At 35.8% G+C, this 20,910-nt stretch overlaps 1 protein-coding gene across 1 annotated transcript in view; it reads right to left on the bottom strand.

Moving 5' to 3' along the window:
• Window positions 1–20,910, bottom strand: part of LOC150086277 (pikachurin-like) — a 227,391-nt gene that overhangs the window by 51,873 nt on the left and 154,608 nt on the right. The window contains exons 4-7 of the mRNA XM_090374449.1: window positions 19,611–19,812; window positions 16,961–17,105; window positions 4,781–4,970; window positions 481–606 (exon numbers count right to left, since the gene is read on the bottom strand). Coding sequence (XP_090230575.1) covers window positions 481–606; window positions 4,781–4,970; window positions 16,961–17,105; window positions 19,611–19,812 — 663 coding nt within the window. The remainder of the gene's footprint in view (window positions 1–480; window positions 607–4,780; window positions 4,971–16,960; window positions 17,106–19,610; window positions 19,813–20,910) is intronic.

The following is a 20,910-nucleotide window of genomic DNA, read 5'->3' on the forward strand; positions in this document are numbered from 1 at the left end:
GAAAAGCCAATAAGCTTCAAAATAGCTTTCTTAGTGGTCTGAGATTTTTAAATGTGTTGTGGATTCACATAATCTAGTGATGCTATATGATTTAAAAAGATATTAGCAACTTAGGCAGAATTGTGGATAATGGTATTTGACTCTAAGTTGAATATAAGCCTAAGCTTTGGCACTTGAGGATTCAGTGCTTGGTCTCCAGGAGAGCAGAAAGTCTCTCCACAATGGAAATTGAATACAAGAAAAGCAAATGAATTTTGATTTAATTTCAACAACTGCATGAAATAATCCTATAGTCAATAAGCCAAATTCATCTATAAGTAATTATAGCCTGATATGCACGAGAATAAGCATAATAAATATTGATTTTTATATTTGATGTTGGTTAAACAGCCAAAAAGCAAGCAGACTATCCCAGTAATCAGAATTTTAATAGCATATTGATTTTTTTGAAGGTTATTAAAATTTTGAATGAAAACTTACCTGTTTCACACTGGTCTCCAACAAATCCCAAAGGGCAGAGGCATACTCCATGGTCAGGACTTGTTGCAACACACTGACCACCATTTAGGCATGCCATTTTACTGCATACATCTGCACTGCATTCCTCTGAAAAATAATATAATTTAATGAATATTGTTTGATCACATAAACATGCACACACACACAATCATTAAATCGGTTAAACTATGAATTATGCATTGTTCAAGTGTTATTGAAGAGTAACATGTTCAAAGTAGATAACATATCAGATGGGAGATCAGAGACGTGGTGTCACACACAGATATAAGCAGTGCAGAATTGGAATTTGGGGAGTACAATGTGTACAGAAAGGATGGACAGGACAGGACAGGACAGGAAGGGAGAAGGGGTTATGCTGTTAGTTAAGAAACACATAAAATCTAAGGAAGTGCATCCAATTGATGTTGGTGGACAATGCAATGTTGAGTCTGTTTGGTGTGGCATAAGCAAAAATGAGAGTAGGTGTGTTATAGGCCTAATGAATCTGATGAGTATAATGAGCAATTGTGCAGAGAAATAGAGTGGGCCAGTAAATCAGAATGTCTTATAATGGGGGATTTTAACTTTCCAGATATTGATTGGAAATTGTGGGTTGGTTTGAGAGGCAACCAGAGGGAGTAATACTCTTGATCTGATTATCAGCAGTGATTATTCATACATTACGAATTTGCAAATAAAGGAACCACTGGGTGACAGTGATCACAATGTGCTCATATGGAAATAAGTTAAAGATGTAACTGCCATCAAGGCTAAAGGGAAGGGCTTTTGCTTTCGTAGAGGTGACTACAGGGGTCTCAGACAGTTTTTAAATTCTGTACAGTGGGATCAACTAATGATGTTACTAACATTGAATTCTAAATGTGAAGCCTTCAGGGACTTAATCTTGGAGGCTACTGGGCTTTTCATTCCAACTAAGAAATACCGTTCCAGGTTCAGACCTAAATGGATGTCAGATGAATTAATGAGGCTCGTGGGAGAGAAGAAAAATGTATGGGAGGCATATAAATTATCAGGTGACACAGAAGCCTGTGGCAGATATAAGCTTGTCTGTAATCAAGTCACAAAGGAGGTTAGGCAGGTGAAGGCAGATTACGAGAAATCTTTGGCAAAGGATGCAAAGAAAAACAGCAAAGAGTTCTTTACTTATGTAAACTCTAGAGGGAAAGGAATGAATCAGATTGGACCACTTAACATAGATGGGATTGACTATTGATAATCATGCTCAGGTAGCTGATAAACTGAATGAGTATTTTGCATTTACATTCACACATGAGGAGCTATTCAATGAGGGGAATGCCAGAAGTTTATCAAACTCTAACAGGGATTTAAGTGGTTTTGTAATAACTAAGAATAAAGTGGAGGAGAAATTGTGAAGTTAAACATAAGGAAGGCACCTGGGGTGGACAGGATCTATCTAGTTATATTAAAGGAGGCAGCAAAGGAAGTAAGCAAACCCTTATCCATAATAATGAGAGCTTCCTTGGACTCGGTGGAGGTCCCCATGGACTGGAGGTGTGCAATTCTATCACCAATTCACAAAGGGGGTTCAAAAGGCAACACAAGTAACTATAGACCTGTTAGTTTAACTTGTGTTCCGGGGAAAATAATGGAGTCACTGGTTAAAGACGCATTGCTGGATCATCTAGACAAGGCTGCAGTAATAGTTAAGACACAGCATTGGTTTTTTAAAGGGAGGTCTTGTCTGACCAATTTAATTAGATACTATGATGTGGTTACAAAGGAACTGAATGTCGAAAATAATTTTGATATCATATACGTGGATTTCAGGAAAGCTTTTGATAGTGTTGCACATGGAAGATTGCTGTACAAATTGGAGAGGTATGGCACTAAGGGTAAGTTGCTACAATGGATAAAGGGATGGTTGAGTGAGAGATGACAGAGAGTGGAAATCAATGGACACTGCTCTTCGAGGACAAATGTTATTAGTGCAGTTCCCCAGGGTTCTGCACTAATATGATTCTGTACAGTGGATAATATGATTCTGTACAATATATAGGTTATTTACATTACATTTCATCTCCCAATGGGACCAGCATCATCCTGTTACTGGTCCCATTGTTGTTTTTAGCATTAGCATTAGCAAAGGTACATGATGCAAGAAAGTAAGCTTATATAGCATCAGCCAAAAAAAACCACACACCTTTCTCATTTCACCCATCCACTCACTCCAGATATTTGTCTAGTCCTGCCATGCGCCATAAAAAATCAAATCAAATCAAATCAAATCTAGTCCTGCCTTGAATCTATTTAAGCTATCAACTTCTACCACAACAGATGGAAGTTTGTTCCAGCAATCAACCACCCGCTGGCTAAAGGCAAACTTCTGCATATCTATCCTAAAACTGTCTTTCCTCAATTTGAATTTATGCTCTCTCAGGCGATTATTCTAAGCAAGAGGGAAAATCCCATCAGCATTGAGCCTGCTCAAATCATTCAAGGCTTTATACACATCAATCAGATTGCACTGTAATTTGCAAACCTTAAGCCTTTCTTCAAAAGAGCAACTCTTTATTCCATTCACTAACCTTGATGCCCTTCTCTGTACTTGTTCCAACAGCTCTACATCCTTCTTAAAATGAGGCCTCCAGACCTGTATACTACAGTACTGAAGGTGTGGCCTGACCTAGCTGGGTGGGCAAAGTACCTACCTGGCAACCCAAAGGTCACGGGTTCGAATCCCACCTCGGGCTTGGATCAAAGTACTGCATAAACCTTGGAAGGTGCATTATGGCCACAGAAGCCAATAACTACCAAAAAAAGAAAGAAAAAAAAAAAAAAAAGTGGCCTGACCATTGCCTTATATTTATTTAAACGAACAAAAAAATAATCACCTTATCCCTGCTGAAAAATTCCTGTATATCATTGACAAGACACCATGAGCTACTCTTGCAGATCGCTGCACTGCTCAGAAAAAACTTCTTCATATCTGCCTGCACAATTACCTCCAGATTCTTTTCACTCTCTACTGCTGTCAGTGTAGTACCACACAGTTCATACATTATTCTGGGGTTACTGCTTCCCATATGCCGTACTTTACATTTGTCAATGTTAAACTTCAGTTGCCAGCTCTCAGCCCACCTGCTCAACTTTTCTAGATCCTGTTGCAGCAGTGTACTGTCATTAGTGTCAGTATGCTGCTGACTTTCATATTGTTTGCAAACTTGGACTTTAAGCCTGATATACCATCATCAATATCTATAATAAATATAGAAAACAACAATGGATCCAACAATGAACCCTGGGGCACTCCACTAATAACATTAGTCCACGAAGAGCAGTGTCCATTGATTACCACTCTCTGTCTTCTCCCACTCAACCATCCCTTTATCAATAGCAGCAATTTGCCTCCAGTGCCACACTGTTCCAATTTGTGCAGCAGTCTTCCATTTGCAACAGTATCAAAAGCTTTTCTAAGATTCAAATATATGATATCAAAATTATTCTTTGCATTCAGTTCCTTTGTGACCACATCATAGTATCCAATCAAACTGGTCAGACAAGACTTCCCCTTAACAAACCTATGCTGTGTCCAATCTATAACTGAAGCCTTTTCTAGATGATCCTGCAATGCTTCTTTAATCAGTGTCTCCATTAATTTTCCTGGAACAGAAGTTAATCTAAAAGGTTTGTAATTACCTTTTAGATTACCTGTAATTACCTGTCTCCATTTGATCATCCTTTGTGGATTGGGGTCAAATTTGCACATCTCCAGTCCATGGGTACTTCTCCTGAATCCAAGGAAGCTCTCATAATTATGGTTAAGGGTTCCTTCCTTCCTTTGCTGCCTCCTTTAATATAACTGGATAGATTCCATCCACCCCATGCTTTTCTTATGTTTATCTTCAAAAATTTCTCCTCCACTTTACAAGTTATCTAGCAAGATTATCTAGGTTTACAAGATTATCTAGCTTATCTAGCTTATTGCCAGAGTTTAATACACCTCTGGCATTTCACTCCCTGAATAACTCCTCATGTGTGAATGTAGATGCAAAATATTCATTTAGTTTGTTAGCTACCTGAGCAGGATTATCAACAGTTGAACCATCGATATCAAGTGGACCAATCTGTTTCATCCCCTTCCTTCTAGAGTTTACATAAGTAACGAATCTCTCCAGGGCCAAACTGATTGGCAAGGCTCTCATCATATACTCCCTCCTATGTTGTCTGGGTATAATTGCAGACACTTTCAAATTCAACCCTAACCCACGGCTTTCAGTTACTCAATCAATCAGTTACTTACCAATGTCTACACCTTCCACAGCATGTCCTTTGTTTTTTGATCTGAAGTCATATACATGTCTGTTAATTACCAACTGTCTTATGCAACCCTCGAAACTCTTTTCTGACTGTGTCCTTTCTGATACCAAAGTAGCATTAGGAGATCCTCCAAGGTATAAGTTAAGCCTGAATGTAATTCTGGAAAACAGGCCCTAAAAATAACAAAAAAAAATGTCAGATGATTAGAATAAGTTATATCTGTATATCAGCAAAATTTTTAACAAAATACAGCAGATTATTATATTTAATAGTTGCAAAGTTTGTGCAATATGATTTTATTCTTTTGATTCTTTACATATATTAAGGCCATTGCTAAAAGATTATGGTAGATTAACTTTTGCTTAAGCAAGGCAACAACACAAGGTTCATTCTAGTATTAATATTAGTATTAAAATGGCAAAATAATGCAAGGAACCAAAGCTTGTTTTGCACCTACTCTCAAAAAAACTGTAATAATAATAATAAATAAAAACAAAATGCCTCCCAAGTTTTGCTACAAAGTTTCCCAAGTTTTTGCTCTCGTTTGAAGCAAATATGGTGGTGGGATACCTGATAGATATCCCCCTTTTTTCCCCCTTAATTTTTTTGGAAAACATTTGGTTTTTTTTGAATTCTTATTGAACAATGCCAATGTTTCATCTTTTTTTTTTAATGGATTGCAATACTTACTGTTTGTAACTTTAAGTTTTAAAAAATATTAAAATTTTTAAAACAAGCAGTGTTTTACATCTTTTATTTTCAAAAAAATAAAAAAAATTACAAAAAGACATATTAGATATAAAATAGAAATGTAAGTCCTTAGTCTTTTCCATTTTCCTATTTAAATGACCATTAAGTACGTGAAATTTCAAACAGTGCATGACACAGAATATCTTTTTGTTTATTATTCATATAAATATATATGCATACATATAAATGCATAAAAACATTATATTTATTTGATTCTATTAGTTATTTCCACCTTCAGGCTTATTTCAAAATTTATTTCAAATTTGGCACCCTTCACTGTGCGCAAAATTTGAAATTACATACTGTATGTTGTTTCCTGTAGAGTAACAGCCATTTGGAGAGAACAACAGATTTTCTTCTGTGAAAACAGTAATAAATATTTAAAAACAACTAGAGTAAGGCTGTAGATGTTTATCGACATAGTGGGAAAGGGAAAAAACCTGAAATTTTAAACAAGCACAGCATTGACACTTGTCTAGTACCATTCTATTCTCCAAGAAAAATCAAAATAGTTGAAAAACCAGTGGTGGGACACCTGACAGAGTGTTGTGCCCAATTTATATACAAAAATCATAAGAAAATCACTTCAGAAACTATTTCAGTAGAAGTTTGACTATATTTAGGAAGGTAGAAAAAATTTCAGAATTTTAATCATTGAGAAACAGTGAATGCAGAAATGTTATTTCAAGGGGGCACCTGTAAGGATTGGTGCCACTATTGCCATGGTGCTTTGATTTTAGGAAAGTACATATGCTAACATTTCCATCTGAGAGACAGCCACCATTTTTTTAGGCAAAAAGCTGTGTATATAATGAAAGTGAAATTATTCATAGTATGCCATGTGTAACACTTATCAGTCATCAAAAAAAAAAAAAAAAAGAACAAGAAAATATACATTTTTCTAAATTTCAGTATTTAGAAAAATAATGTATATTTCCTTAGCTGCTTATACAAAAAAGTATCTGACTACAAGTGCTCTAAAAGAAATAAAAACTAAATTAAATAAGTCTTTCGTTAAAACACAAATATTTGTGTTTTAACCAAAGAAAACAGGTGTGAATGGCACCGAGTTTTTTCATAAAATGATTGTAAAAATTTGGGAAGCAGGATGGTGGCCATCAGATTGGAAGAAAACAATTTTCATCTCCTTACCAAAAAAAGGAGATCTGAAAATTTGCTCAAATTACAGGACTATTAGCCTAATTTCTCACGCTAGCAAGATTCTTCTTAAAGTCATATTAAACAGAATCTCAAGAAAACTTGAAGAAGAAATGCCAGAAGAGCAAGCAGGTTTCAGAAGGGGTAGAGGAACCAAAGATCAGATCTTAAGCTTACGATTGCTTATTGAAAAATGCAAAGAATTCAATATTCCAGTCGTTTTATGTTTTATAGATTATGCAAAAGCATTTGATTGTGTTCAACATGAGAAACCATGGAAACGATGACTATTATGGGTTTCCCAATCCACATAATTCAGCTGATTAAGCTACTGTACTAGGAACAGGAAGGAACTGTGAGAACGAACATGGGAAACACGGACTTTTTCACAATAGGTAACAGTGTCAGGCAGGGCTGTATTTTGTCACCTCACCTTTTTAATCTTTATGCCAAGCCTCCGTAGCCAGGTGGGAAGGAGCAACAGTGCGTAGCATACGCTTCTTGATTAGACTAGGGTTCGAGCCCGTCACCACCAAATACAGAAAATGCAGAAAGGTCAGGGAATGACCACCGCATATTCCCAGAGCAATATGGCCTTAGTTGCTAATGCTCCTAAAAACCAAAACAACAACATCTTTATGCCAAAGGTATCATGCATGAAGCTTTGGAAGATTTAGAGACTGAGACAAAATTGGAGGACTGAAGATAAACAACCTTCATTATGCAGATGTTACTGTGCTAATTTGTAATTCTAAGGATCATCTTAAAGATCATCATGTAAAAGGATTGTTTCTGATGTGTGTAAAACTAAAATTACGGTGATTGGTGATAGTCTCAGTTCCAGTAAAGTGAAGGTTAATGGGCAAGATATCAAAGAAGTTGATGAATTTGATTACTCAGGGTCAAGAATAAATAAAAATAGTGACTGCTCAAATGATGTAAAGAGACAATAGGCAATTGCTAAAACGTTGGTCATTGATCTGATAAAATTATGGAGAGAGCATGATCTGCCCCTAAAGACGAAGGTGAGAATCATTGATTCGTTAATTTTTCAAGTTGCCACTTATGGATGTAAAGGATGGAATCTGAAAAGAGTTGACAGGAAGAAAATTGAGGCATTTGAAATGTGGTGTTACAGGAGAATACTGTTTATTTCTTACTTGGATCGAAGAACAAATGAGTGGGTATTGAATAAAATTGGCAGGTCTAAAATTTTTCTTCACAGCATCAACAAAAGAAAACTCAAGTTTTTTGGTCATATAGTAAGAAGGGAAAACTTTCTGTTGAAGAATTATAATGGAAGAAAAAACAGAGGGGAAGAGGTGCAGAAGAAGACCTGCAACTAGGTGGAAGGATGGGATCAGTGAACTTCTGGGCATGACACTTTGCAATGCTGCTCGCATAGCACACGATCGATGCAGTTGGAGGAATTTGTTGGTGGCCTAAACAGCTCCTCAGGGAGCTATGTGACTGGAAGAAGAAGAACCAAAGAAAAACACATAAATTTCATATTAATCTAACTTTTTTTCTTAAGCAAGAGAAGATGACAGATATTCTTCCACCTTCCATAGATCACATGGGTGGATCTAGTGGGTGATAAGATGTATATTAAATACCAAAGCAACTAAGGCTATGAGGCATCAGCATGTTGTCTTTGTAATCACACATATTCTTTGGTTGGTTTGCTGGATGAAAATCTCAAGTTTCTAGGAGAAAAACTAAAAAACCCTTGTTTGAGACTGAAAGCCCATAAAAATTCTTTACATCATCAATTGAATTTAGACTCTGTCCTTTATATCCAGTGTGGAAGGATGGTGATTATAATCATCTTGCTACCTGCGAGGGACTAGTGAGTGATGCCAGATTTAGGTAGCTTGAAGAGTAACCTTTGCAACCTCCTACACTGCACCCACCCTGCAGTCCAGCTAAAGACTATTCCTGTGATTCAAACATGTTCCAGCTTATACAGTAAACTCATGTGGGGCTGAGTCAAATGCTTTCTTAAAATCTAAGTAAACAATGTCAAAATTACCATCTCCAGGTTGACTGAATACAGGAAGGTAGGTTTAACCAAGTTGATTAAACATGATTTTCCCTTTATCGTAGCAGACTTATGAAAAGTATTGTAACTACTAATATTCTGTCTGAAAAAAGATGGTCTGCAGCTTTTAAGATTATTTAATATCCCACACAAAGCAGCGCTAAACTGACACTAACACAAATTAAGGAACACATTTGAAGGTACATAAACAATTATGGCCACAATAAATAGGGATATGGTTTATCTCCACTTATTCAGTGTATGTCCATCTGACAGGTGTGGGCGCCTCCGTAGCCAGGTGGGAAGGAGCAGCAGTGCGTAGCACACGCTTCTTGATTAGACCGGGGTTCGAGCCCGTCACCACCAAATACGGATGATGCGGAAAGGTCAGGGAATGACCACCGCATATCCCGGAGCAATATGGCCTTAGTTGCTAATGCTCCTAAAAACCAAAAACAACAAACAACAACAATCTGACAGGTGGTGCATTAATAAGGGTTAAATCAACATAAGTTTTCTGACTCCCCAGTGAGGTGCCTCCGTAGCCAGGTGGGAAGGAGCAGCAGTGCATAGCACATGCTTCTTGATTAGACCAGGGTTCGAGCCCATCACCACCAAATACGGAGGATGCGGAAAGGTCAAGGAATGACCACCGCATATCCCGGAGCAATATGGTCTTAGTTGCTAATGCTCCTAAAAACCAGAACAACGACTCCACAGGGTGATGTGGTAATTGTTCCAATAATTGATTACTATTAAACTAAAGGCAAATTTTCTATTGTTGTTCCCTAGTTTGTGCCATCATAGAAAAAGAAAATATGTTTCCATCATTACATTTGTTCAACTCCTTTAAGATCTTGAACTTCTCAATTAGATACCCCACAAAAATGCCTAGTTACCAAACTTTGTAACATACAAAATTGAAGTGTCTTTTCTTTTCACCTTTTCCTGTAAGAATATCTCTTTGTATTACAATCAGTCTGCCCTCATTTACTCTCTTTCAAGCAAGTCAATATAATGCTTGAAATGGTACTTTAAAATTCTTACATTAAGGAAACATTATCTTCTCTCTGCTCAACCTCCAACCCATACACAGTTCTAGGCATCTATAAGTTCTTATACTTTTCATGTTAGGGGTCATCATTAAAAAAAAAAAAAAAGAAAGGAAAGAAATTGCAAGTAGTGACCACAATATATTAATGTGGATCACAACTAAAAAAAACAATCATTGCGAAGAATCACTGATGAGGAGTCAATAAGCTCTGAAATGGCGCTGTATGGATGACGGTATCTGCTGAGAATAAGTAACAAGTCTTCTCCTATGGTGAAGCGTTACTTATTCGAGGTAGTGCAATATCATGGCAACTCATTGTGAATGTATTAACAATATGAGATATACTTAATGATGCCAATTTATAACTACTTAAGTAGTTAGCTACGTACAGAAATGATGTAATTGCACTAACTTGTATTAGTCATTGCAAAAAATAAAAAAATGTTCCGTTTTGTACTCTGGCACAACCAGTAGGCCTAGGTCAGAGATGTTACAAATTTTTAATCATTACAATGTTAACCATTTTTACAATGAATATAATAATTAACTGTTTAGCAGTGTTGGGCATAAAGGGAAGGATTTTACTTTACTATAAACATGGTTATGTCTCTAAGGCTAATGCAGAAAATGAACACTAAATATACCAAAAAACTAATATGGAAAATTAATGTTACAATTAGGGTTATACATGGCAAGATGTGATTCTGATACCTGAGTTTTATACATTAACTAAGATACCCTAATAATCAAAATAAAATAAAAATAAGAAAACAGAAAGCAGTCTCTGCTCAAGGAGACAAAACCCACCAAGGTATAAATTGCTACTTTCATTATTATAAATAAATGCAATAAAGATGAGGATGCCACAAGCATGACCACTTCAAGGGAATGTCAGTGCTTCTGAACTTTGAAAGGATTATATTTCAGTCAGTAACCACTATTCAGCCAAATATATGATCTGAACACAGAAAGAAAATAATGAAGTAAACTAAAATCATAAAGTATGGTAAAAAAATGGCACTCACACTTTGGTGGATGTGAAGGTACATCTCCACAGTGGGGAGCTATGCTTTTACACTGTGATTTTTAACTTTTATGTGTAAACCAAGAACATTTCATTTCTGTACATCCACCATTATTGCCCATTCATTTCTCAAATGAGTGCATGGCATCAAACATAGTAATCAGTGCTTCAGCTACAATATGACTAGCTTATGTGATATGTATGAATAAAAGTTATAATAATTGGTGGATTTCTATTGGTCCAATTTTAATAAAATTTGGAATGGTTTGACAAATCCTTCTAAAAGAGTAAAATCTAAAATTTGTTGGAAATTCATACCATTGAAGTTGAGTTATTACATGCAGGTGGACATGGTGAAGACAACAGGCACTTTACACATATATGCTAATGTGCCTAAAAAAATGATATTTTGACATTGCCTTAGGTACAGGAAATGTATCTAAGGCAAATAAATGTTCCTTTTTCAGGAAATGAGTATAGTACAGTACAGTCCAGGGAAGCATGTGTTCAAAAACCATACGTTTGTTTTAGATACTGTTTGACTTCTAAATTGATAAACAAAGATAAAAGTTTTTACACAGCCAAACTCTGCAGCAGATAAACAGTACAAAAATTCAAAAACTTTTTTGAAATTGGTACTATAACAATTCAACATTTTTTTACATATTTTCTGAAGATACCCAGTATTGTTTGTTGTAAAGAAACTTTCCAACATTGGCACTGAGAGCAAGCTGATTTTGATTTTATGATTTTTTTTTTGTTACATACAATGGAATTGAAGTTATTACATAATCAGGTTATTAAAAATTAAAAACTGTTTAAAGTAACAGTTATTAATATCACAGCAGGTTTGGAAGTTACTATATTTTAGTTTCGAATAATATTAACCTTCTTGCATATTATAATATTATTACTATGTTCAGATGGCAGCAGCTGCATGTAATTGCATAATTTTTATACGGAAGTGATTTTTAAACTTCCAATTATACCACGGCTCCTTTATGTCTGTTTCCTCAAGCATCTTAATCAATAAAAAAACACTAAGGGGGGAAAAATGGAATATTGCACACTGTATCAAATTATATTGATTTTTTAATTACGCTGCTTTTATTGTAGGCACTTGGAAATGAATCCAGTACTTAGAAAGTTTTTTTGTTGAATTTTAAATGAGAAGAATATAAATTAATAATTATCAAAAAAAAATTGTCATTATCAAGAGTATGGCATTTACTTTATAGTTAAAAAAAATAAGTGCTATAACAAATGCTGTGTTGTGTGGTAATCGGGAGCACTGTTTTGTAGAAGTGGGGGGGAAGCATGTGAAAGTGACAGTAAAAGACAGATTACCAGGGGCAATTAAATGCAAATAAGCTAGAATTATTTTCTCATTAAGAGAAGAAGCAGAGATGTATTATGTAACAAAAACATCACAATCTTCATTTCACTTACTAGGCCACAGATGGAAGAAAAAGGAAGGAAAATCACTTTTACATTAAAAATAAATCTAGAGGGCAATGCAGATATCATCTCTAATATATATTTTAATTTTTAACCAGAAGATAAAGGAAATTAAAGTAGCTGTAATTTTTTTCCCGATCCACATATATCAATTTCAGTCACTCTTTTTTTACAAATTTTTTTTCGAACAGAAAAATTTAAGGTCTAATAATAAAATATATATTAATAGACCAATTAATTCAACATAGCAACATAGTGGTTAAGTTACTTGCCATCTGTTTGAACAGTCGGGATTTGTATGGTCTCATACATGACAACCTAATTTTCCTATCTTAACTCTGTTAGCTCCTTCCTCCTTTCTCCACATGAAAATTTTGGCAATGCACTTTCCAGAGAAACTTTTGATGGCTTTTTTACACGGGGGCCAGTTAGCCAGTTTTGCATAGGTGTATTATTTTCCCTTTGGCTATTCTGCATTTTTTATCAGAAAAAAAAAAAAAATAGGGAAACTGACCTGCCAACATTTGATTAGCAAAATACACTTGTACAGCTCCCACATTTTCGACTTTCAAAACAGCTGAAAATTTGAAGGAGGAAATCAGGAGGTCTTTTAAATTTCAATGAGAGCATATAAAGTTCGTATTTAGATATACATTCATAGTGTTAGACAGTTTTCTAAAGGATTCCCACATACTTTCAGATTATTCAGAAGAAGATGCCCAGTATTGTTCCTTGTTGTACAATACTGGTCAACAAGTCAAGTTGAGGAAGGATGGTTGCAGGACAGATGTGCAGAAGCTTGCCTTCAGCCAGCCGATGGTTGACTGTTGGAACAGGCTTCCACAACAACAGGCTGTTGTAGAAGTGGATGAGTTGAATAAATTCAAGGGAGACTAGATAGGTGAACTGTTTTTATTTATTTTTATTTTTTTGGCTGATGCTATATAAGCTTGCTTTCTTGTGTCATTTTCCATTACTACGGCTTGGAAAGAAACCTTCTGACATTGGCACTGAGAGCAAGCTGCTTTTGATTTTTGTTAGGAAAGGTTACTACAGTGAGATATAGCTTGGAATCACTTTGATTACTACTGTGTGTAGCAATCAGAAAATGGTATATTTTTCAAATCTGTTATTACCTTTCTTTCTCTCTCTATTTGTACAATTTCAAAAACAATTTTTGCTGTTTTTGTTCTTCCATATCCATATTTTTTTTGCTATTTCACTTTCAGAAAAAATATATATAGGACGTTTCTTCACTAACACTGAATTTAAATAAATTTAATATTTGTTGAATTTAAACAAATATTAAAATAACGAAATGAATTCTACCCTTGGAGATAAACCATTAGTGATCCAATGTGTCCGGCATCGGTGGTCCGAGAGCTCTAACCCATCACCAAAATACATTAGACCTCCAATGAACGACAACAAGTGAGAAAAGACAATGTGTCTATAAATTTACTAACTATTTCTCAACAGTGCACATGCATGATTAGCAGAAATTAGAGGAAGATTATGGTCTATGATAAATATAAAAAATTCAACAAATATGACAGTATTATCTTCATTTTGAAAAGCTACATCTATATTTTCATTTTTTTCTATGCACATTATTCTTATAATTTAGGGTAATACTCATGATCTGATTATCAGCAGTGATCATTCATGTATTAAGAATTTGCAGATAAAGGAACCACTAGGTGGCAGTGATCACAGTGTACTGATGTGGGATTTACTTAAAGATATAATTACCATTAGGGTTAAAGGAAAGGTTTTTTCTTCCATAAAGGTGACTACATTGGTCTCAGACAGTTTTTAAATTCTGTACAGTGGGATCAACTGATGATGTCACCAACAGCAAATTCTAAGTGGGAAGCATTCAAGGAATTAATCATGGAAGCTACTAAAAGTTTCATACCTATTAAGAAATATTGTTCAAGGTTTAGGCCTAAATGGTTGTCAAATGAACTAATGAGACTCGTGGCAGAGAAGAAAAATGCATGGGATCCATATAAATTATCAGGCGACACAAAAGCCTATGGCAGATATAAGCTAGTCTGTAATCAAGTCACAAAGGAGGTTAGGCAGGCGAAGGCAGATTATGATAAATCTTTGGCAAAGGATGCTAAGAAAAACAGTAACGATTTCTTTATGTATATAAACTCTAAAAGGAAGGGGATGAATCTGATTGGTCCACTTGATATCGATGGCTCGACTGTTGATGATCCTGCTCAGATAGCAAACAAGCTGAATGAGTATTTTGCATCTACATTCACGCATGAGGAGTTATTAAGGTTTGAAAATGGCAGAAGGTTATCAAATTGTAGCAGGGTGCTTAATGATTTTGTAATAACTGAGAACAAAGTGGAGGAGAAATTGTTGAAGTTAAACATAAGAAAAGCACCTGGGGTGAATGGGATCTATCCAGTTATATTAAAGGAGGCGGTAAAGGAAGTAAGCAAACCCTTAGCCATAATTATGAGAGCATCCTTGGATTCAGGGGAGGTCCCCACAGACTGGAGATGTGCAAATGTATCCCCAATTCACAAAGGGGGATCGAAGGGTGACACACAGGTAATTACAGACCAGTTAGTTTAACTTCTGTTCCGGGTAAAATAATGGAGTCACTGGTTAAAGATGCATTGCAGGATCATCTAGACAAGACTGCAGCAATAATTCAGACACAGCATGGTTTTGTTAAGGGAAAGTCTTGTCTGACAAATTTGATTGAATACCATGATGTGGTTACAAAGGAACTGGATGCAAAAAATAATTTGGATATCATATACTTGGATTTCAGGAAAGCTTTTGACACTGTTGCGCATGGAAGACTACTTTACAAATTGGAGCAGAATGGTATTAAGCGTAAGTTACTACAATGGATAAAAGGATGGTTGAATGGGAGAAGACAGAGGGTGGTAATCAATGGGTGCTGCTCTTCGTGGACTAATGTTATTAGTGGAGTCCCACAGGGTTCGGTGATAGGTCCACTGTTGTTTTGTATATTTATCAATGATATTGATGAAGGTATATCAGGCTTAATGTCGAAGTTTGCAGATGATACAAAGGTTGGCAGGGTTGTTAATAACAGTAATGGCAGTGTGCTACTGCAATAGGATCTAGAAAATTTGGGCAGATGGGCTAAGAAGTGGTAACTGAAGTTTAACATTGACAAATGCAAAGTACTGCATATGGGTAGAAGTAACCCCAGAGAAACGTACCAACTATGTGGTACTACACTTAAGGTGGTAGAAAATGAAAAAGACCTGAGAGTAATTGTGCAGTCAGGTATGAAGTTTTCTGAGCAATGTAGACAGGCTGCCAGGGCAGGTCATGGGATTTTGTTAATGATATACAGGAATTTTGCTAGCAGGGAAAAGGAGGTGTTTGTCCCTCTGTATAAGGCAATGGTCAGGCCACACCTTGAGTACTGCATACAGGTCTGGAGGCCTCATTTTAGGAAGGATGTAGATTTGCTTGAGCGTGTACAGTGAATGGCAACAAGATTGGTGAAGGGAACCTCTTACCAAGAGAGGCTTAATTTCTGGAAATTGCAGCAGCTGGAGACTAGGCACCTGCGAGGTGATCTGATTGAAGTGTATAAAGCTTTGAATGGGTTGAGCATGCTGAATTCTGATGGGATTCTTCCTTTTGCTCAGATTACGACCCTAAGGGGGCATGAATTCAAATTGAGAAAAGACAGATGTAGAATAGATGGGCGGAAATTTGCCTTTAGCCAGCGGGTGGTTAATTGCTGGAACACACTTCCATCTGTCGTTGTGGAAGTTGATAGGTTAAATAAATTTAAGGAGGAACTGGACAAACATTTAGAGGGAATTGTTTTGTAAATTTTTTTTTTTTTTTGGCTGATAAGCTCATACACTTGCTTTCTTGCATCACATGCCACTACTACTACTACTATTACATTTTTGTTGTAAATGTCTCATTACATTGAGTTTCCCACTATTTTCACAAAGCAAACATGTGGGAAATCTTGTATATGTATTTAGAAATATTGTCATATTTCTCTGGCATCTTAAAGGACATTGTTAATTAGCTTGACACACAAAAAAAAAATAAAAAAATAATTGTGCACACTACTTGTAACAGAGAAAAATATTTTGTTAAAAAAGAACTTCTGCTCATTCCATATTTTATGCAATACAGATTAGCACACCTCATAGCCAATTTGTTAACAAAAATAAGCAGAAAGTTGTGGAATTTAAAAAAATTCTGAATGGAACAGCAAATTATAGTTTTACTATTTTTTTTTTGCAAAAAAAAAAAAAAAAATCACGGAGAGAAACTATGTTATGGTGGTGAAACATAGAAGGGGGGTCAAAATGACTCAAAAAGACAACTCCACTGTAAATTTGGAGAAATTAACAAGAAACTGCACTACTGTCTTTCCTCCTGAAGGTTATAAGGCACTGCACAGCATCAGGATCTTATGAGAAGTTGAGAAGCCTGAAGATATGATGAGAAATCAGTTAATATCTACTTACTTGCTAGATATTTAAAACAATAGCAGCAGAAATAGAAATTGTATTCTTCACAAAATTTTCCAAACAGCAAGATTATTTTGATTTATTTATTTATATTTATTTTTGTAAAAATCTTTTAATTTATGCTTGTATAATTCAGTGTAGCGTGTTTTCTAAAACAACAATCATTTTACCTTTGAACGGCCTTGAACCTGTTTGCCATTATTTAACTGCATCCATGCATCCCACCTATCTCTATATATGGTCAGCGTGTTCCAGGAATGAAGGACAACAGGTTGGTCGCTTCTCAATGTTCCTTCACCCATACCACAGTCAAATCTAGAAAACATTATCAATAACTCAAGCATCATTAGAATATTTAAATGTGCCAATGATTTTTAATAATTATGAAATGAATAAAAAACAAAAAGTGAATTTCAAGGTGGTAAAGCACATTCTATTAGCAACCAGAAATTGATATTCATTAAAACTGCTCTTTTATGATGGTTGCAACCCTCTATAGAAAACAGTATAAAAAAACCTGCTGTGATTGATGTTCATGAGATTTCTATTGTATTGTGAAAAAAGGAACTGAATTCGATGAATTCCTTGAGGAATTTAATATGCAACAAGCAAAAATCTTTGGCACTATGCTTTTCAAGTGACTTGACATCAGCTGATTATTTCTTTAGTATTTCTAATTGTGCTATATGAGTGACATTTGAAAATTTCGTAGCCTGAGGGTTTAAAGAGTTTATTTAAAGGTTTATTAAAATGAATGAAGGAGGAATTTTCACTGTTATAACGAATTCCACAAATAGGGACCATAAATTCAAATTACAGGGGATGAGGTTTAGATTAAATTGTAGGAAGTTTTCTTTTAGCCAGTGAGTTGTTGATTGCTGCAACAGTCATGTGAGTAGTTGAGGCTGACAGTTTGAATAAATTCAAAGCGAACTGGATAGTTACCTATGTGAAGAAGGAAGCATATAATTTGTCTTATCTACTTTTTTTTTTTTTGCCAGTGCAGTGCAGTGCAGTAAAACCTGTGGCTTCCTTGCCACAGGTTTTACATGGTTTTGTTTGGTTTTTTTTTTTTTTTAGGAGCATTAGCAACTAAGGCCATATTGCTCCGGGAATATGTGGTGGTCATTCCCTGACCTTTCCGCGTCGTCTGTATTTGGTGGTGACGGGCTCGAACCCCGGTCTAATCAAGAAGCGTGTGCTACGCACTGCTGCTCCTTCCCACCTGGTTACGGAGGCGCCTAGGTTTTACATGGCAAATACTATTACTATTTGAGGAGTCTGCTGACATGTTACTTTTCAACATAGTTTCCTTTGGAGTCAATACACTGTTGCCACTGATGCTGCAATGTGTTGATTCTAGCTGTGAAGAAAGCTTTCTCTTGGGCCTCTAGGCCCAAGAGAAAGCTTTCTTCATTTTTTCATATTTGGAAATTGGTGAAAAGTCCAATGATGCTAGATGTGGTGAATATGGTATGGTTCGAGATTTTAAAGCTGCACTCATACAGTGCAGCCATGGCAATAACAGACTTGGGAGCAGCTGCATTGTCCTGGTGGAACAAAACTCCTTTGCTGAAGATAATCCACTGGCCTTTCTGAAGATAATCCACTAACAACACTTCATCAGCGTCCCAAAAAAAACAATACCATTACCTTGCCACCAGAAGAAATTGATTTGCCTTTCTCTGAAGGGAGAAGAGCTGTGTTCGCTGTATGGGCTGCTCCTTTGTCGAACCCTGAAAGTCATGAACCATCCAAGGTTTATGATCATGACTATGAATCTCATCCATGGTCACAAATCTTGGAGGAAATTTGCTGGGTCTCCTTGAAAATGATGCAAATGTTCACTTGACAATGCCTATGTGTGTTTGATATACAAATTTGTATTGTCAACAACTTTTTCGTAGTGAGAACTTCTGTTATGGTTACACACATTCAGGTGAGATATCCAAGATACTGGCAATGTATCAAACTGTCACATGTTGACCACCCATCACTAGATCATGCATACTGTCAACAACTTCTGGAGTGATGAATGTTGCAGGTCTCCCACAGTGTGGGTTGTCTTCCAGGCTCTCCCTTCTTCATTTAAATTCTGTTGCCCTCTTCTTAACCATGGAACAGGAAAGGGAATCCATCCCAGTGTTGTAACTATATTCTCATGCATTGCTGGATTCCTTTCTTTTCCAAATATTGGATGACTGCACAATGACTAATTTTGTCCACCTTTTCTCATTCACACAACTTTTCTCATTCACACAACTCCAGGACTTGTAATTAAAAAGAGATACTATGAAACCTGCATGAAATTTGGTGGGTTACTATTTGAAATATTTATACATTAAGCATGTTGAAGTACATATCACTGGTAATTTTACCTTAAAAATAATACATATGGTCTGACAATTCCCCTGGATGAGACATCACACGAGACTCTAACTCCTGGTAATTATCAGGTAACCAATATACACAATTATGTCACTTCACTATACTGATAAGCATGAATGTTGCTTCACTGGATCAAACAAGCTTGTCAAAAAATTTACATCCTTGTCCAACTTGGCAAATCAGGTCATCATCCATACTGTGTAGCAACTTTGGCATAAGATTTCCACCTAGTTCAGAAAGCAGCACATACATTTGCTTTGCTAATTTTGCAGCTTGCCTTACAGATTTCTGTGGTAATATGTGTATATGATTTTGAGACACGTTCATCCTCAACGTTCATTTTTCATCTTTTCTATTGTTTCTTTTTTTAAACTCCGTTAATAAAGATTTAAAAACAACTTCAAAATTCTGTTAATTTCATAAGCCACTAACCTGAATTCAATGAAACCTTTATTAAGTACAATGGCAATAAAGTCCCCTTGGAGATCCAACTTTTCTCCACTGTATAAAAGAATGCCATCATTTATTTCCGGCCGAAATTCTAGAGTTAACTGCAGAAATTTGTGGGCATCCCTCAAGATGGGTAGAGCTAAATAAGACCCTTGCTGAAACCTTGGATATCTAGCTTCTAAGGCTGTAAAATTGGAATGTATTTTAGCATATAAAGCAAAAATTAGAACTTTCAGTTAAAAAATACTGATGTTGTTAATATAAATATACAGTGCAAGAAATATTTAAGATACCAGCACATTGGAAGTCCATAATTTTGTGGAAAGAGTGATAATTACAAGAAAAATAACATAAAAAATGTAGATTTCTTATATCAGACTTACAGGTATCACTGTATATTCAGTATGCATACCAAAAGTATTAAAGTTGTGCCCCCCCCTCCTCCAGGAACACCGATAATCCTTTTGGTTGTACAAGATTTGTGAACCATACCAAACAACCATACCAACTGATAGGCCTGGACTCAAACAGGCAAATATTGCTGCTAACTACATGAAAGGGCAATGACAATACTAATTTTAATTTGGTGTTTTTTATTATTATTACTATTATTTTTTTTGGTGTTTTTCTCTTATGTAAAAAACCCCAGGGGCTCACATCTGGTGAGTATGGGCTTGGCACACCCAGGGTCCTGAGCTGGATATCATCATTCTTCTCTTCCTTGGTGATTCCTGTCTATTCCCCCCTTCTCTCTTTCTCTCTCAGGGTAACTCGGGAATGCTTTTTTTTTGTTTTGGTTGGTGCAGCAAAAGCCTTGGGCTTCCTTGCACCATATGGCTAATGATAATAATAAACCAAATAATACTTGATTTAGGAATTTTGTGTTTCTATAGTTAATGTAGAGATGCTTGAAACATGAAGTGATCTGGAATCCATGCATGACTGATAATTTTATTTAATTAAACCAAAAATAAAATTAATGACTGTTGTGTGCAGTGTTATAGGAAATAATACTTATGTATTATTGATTTGCATCCTGTCTTATTTTCAGTCCATCTTAAGTCTTGTAAAAAAGATTCTTTCTCCAAATAATCTCCAATGTCAGCATCTTTAATGATGTATAGATTTATTATTATTATTATTAGCCATATGGTGCAAGTAAGCCTGAGGCTTATGCTGCACCAGCCAAAAAAAAATTTCTGAGTTACCATGAGAGAGAGAGAGAGAAGTAGTAGGGAATCACCAAGAAAGAGAAGAATGATATCCAGCTCAGAACCCTGGG

The sequence above is a fragment of the Mastigoproctus giganteus genome, chromosome 5 (genome assembly GCF_048544385.1).
Source record: "Mastigoproctus giganteus isolate SK-2022 chromosome 5, ASM4854438v1, whole genome shotgun sequence".
In the NCBI taxonomy this organism is placed as follows: domain Eukaryota; kingdom Metazoa; phylum Arthropoda; class Arachnida; order Uropygi; family Thelyphonidae; genus Mastigoproctus; species Mastigoproctus giganteus.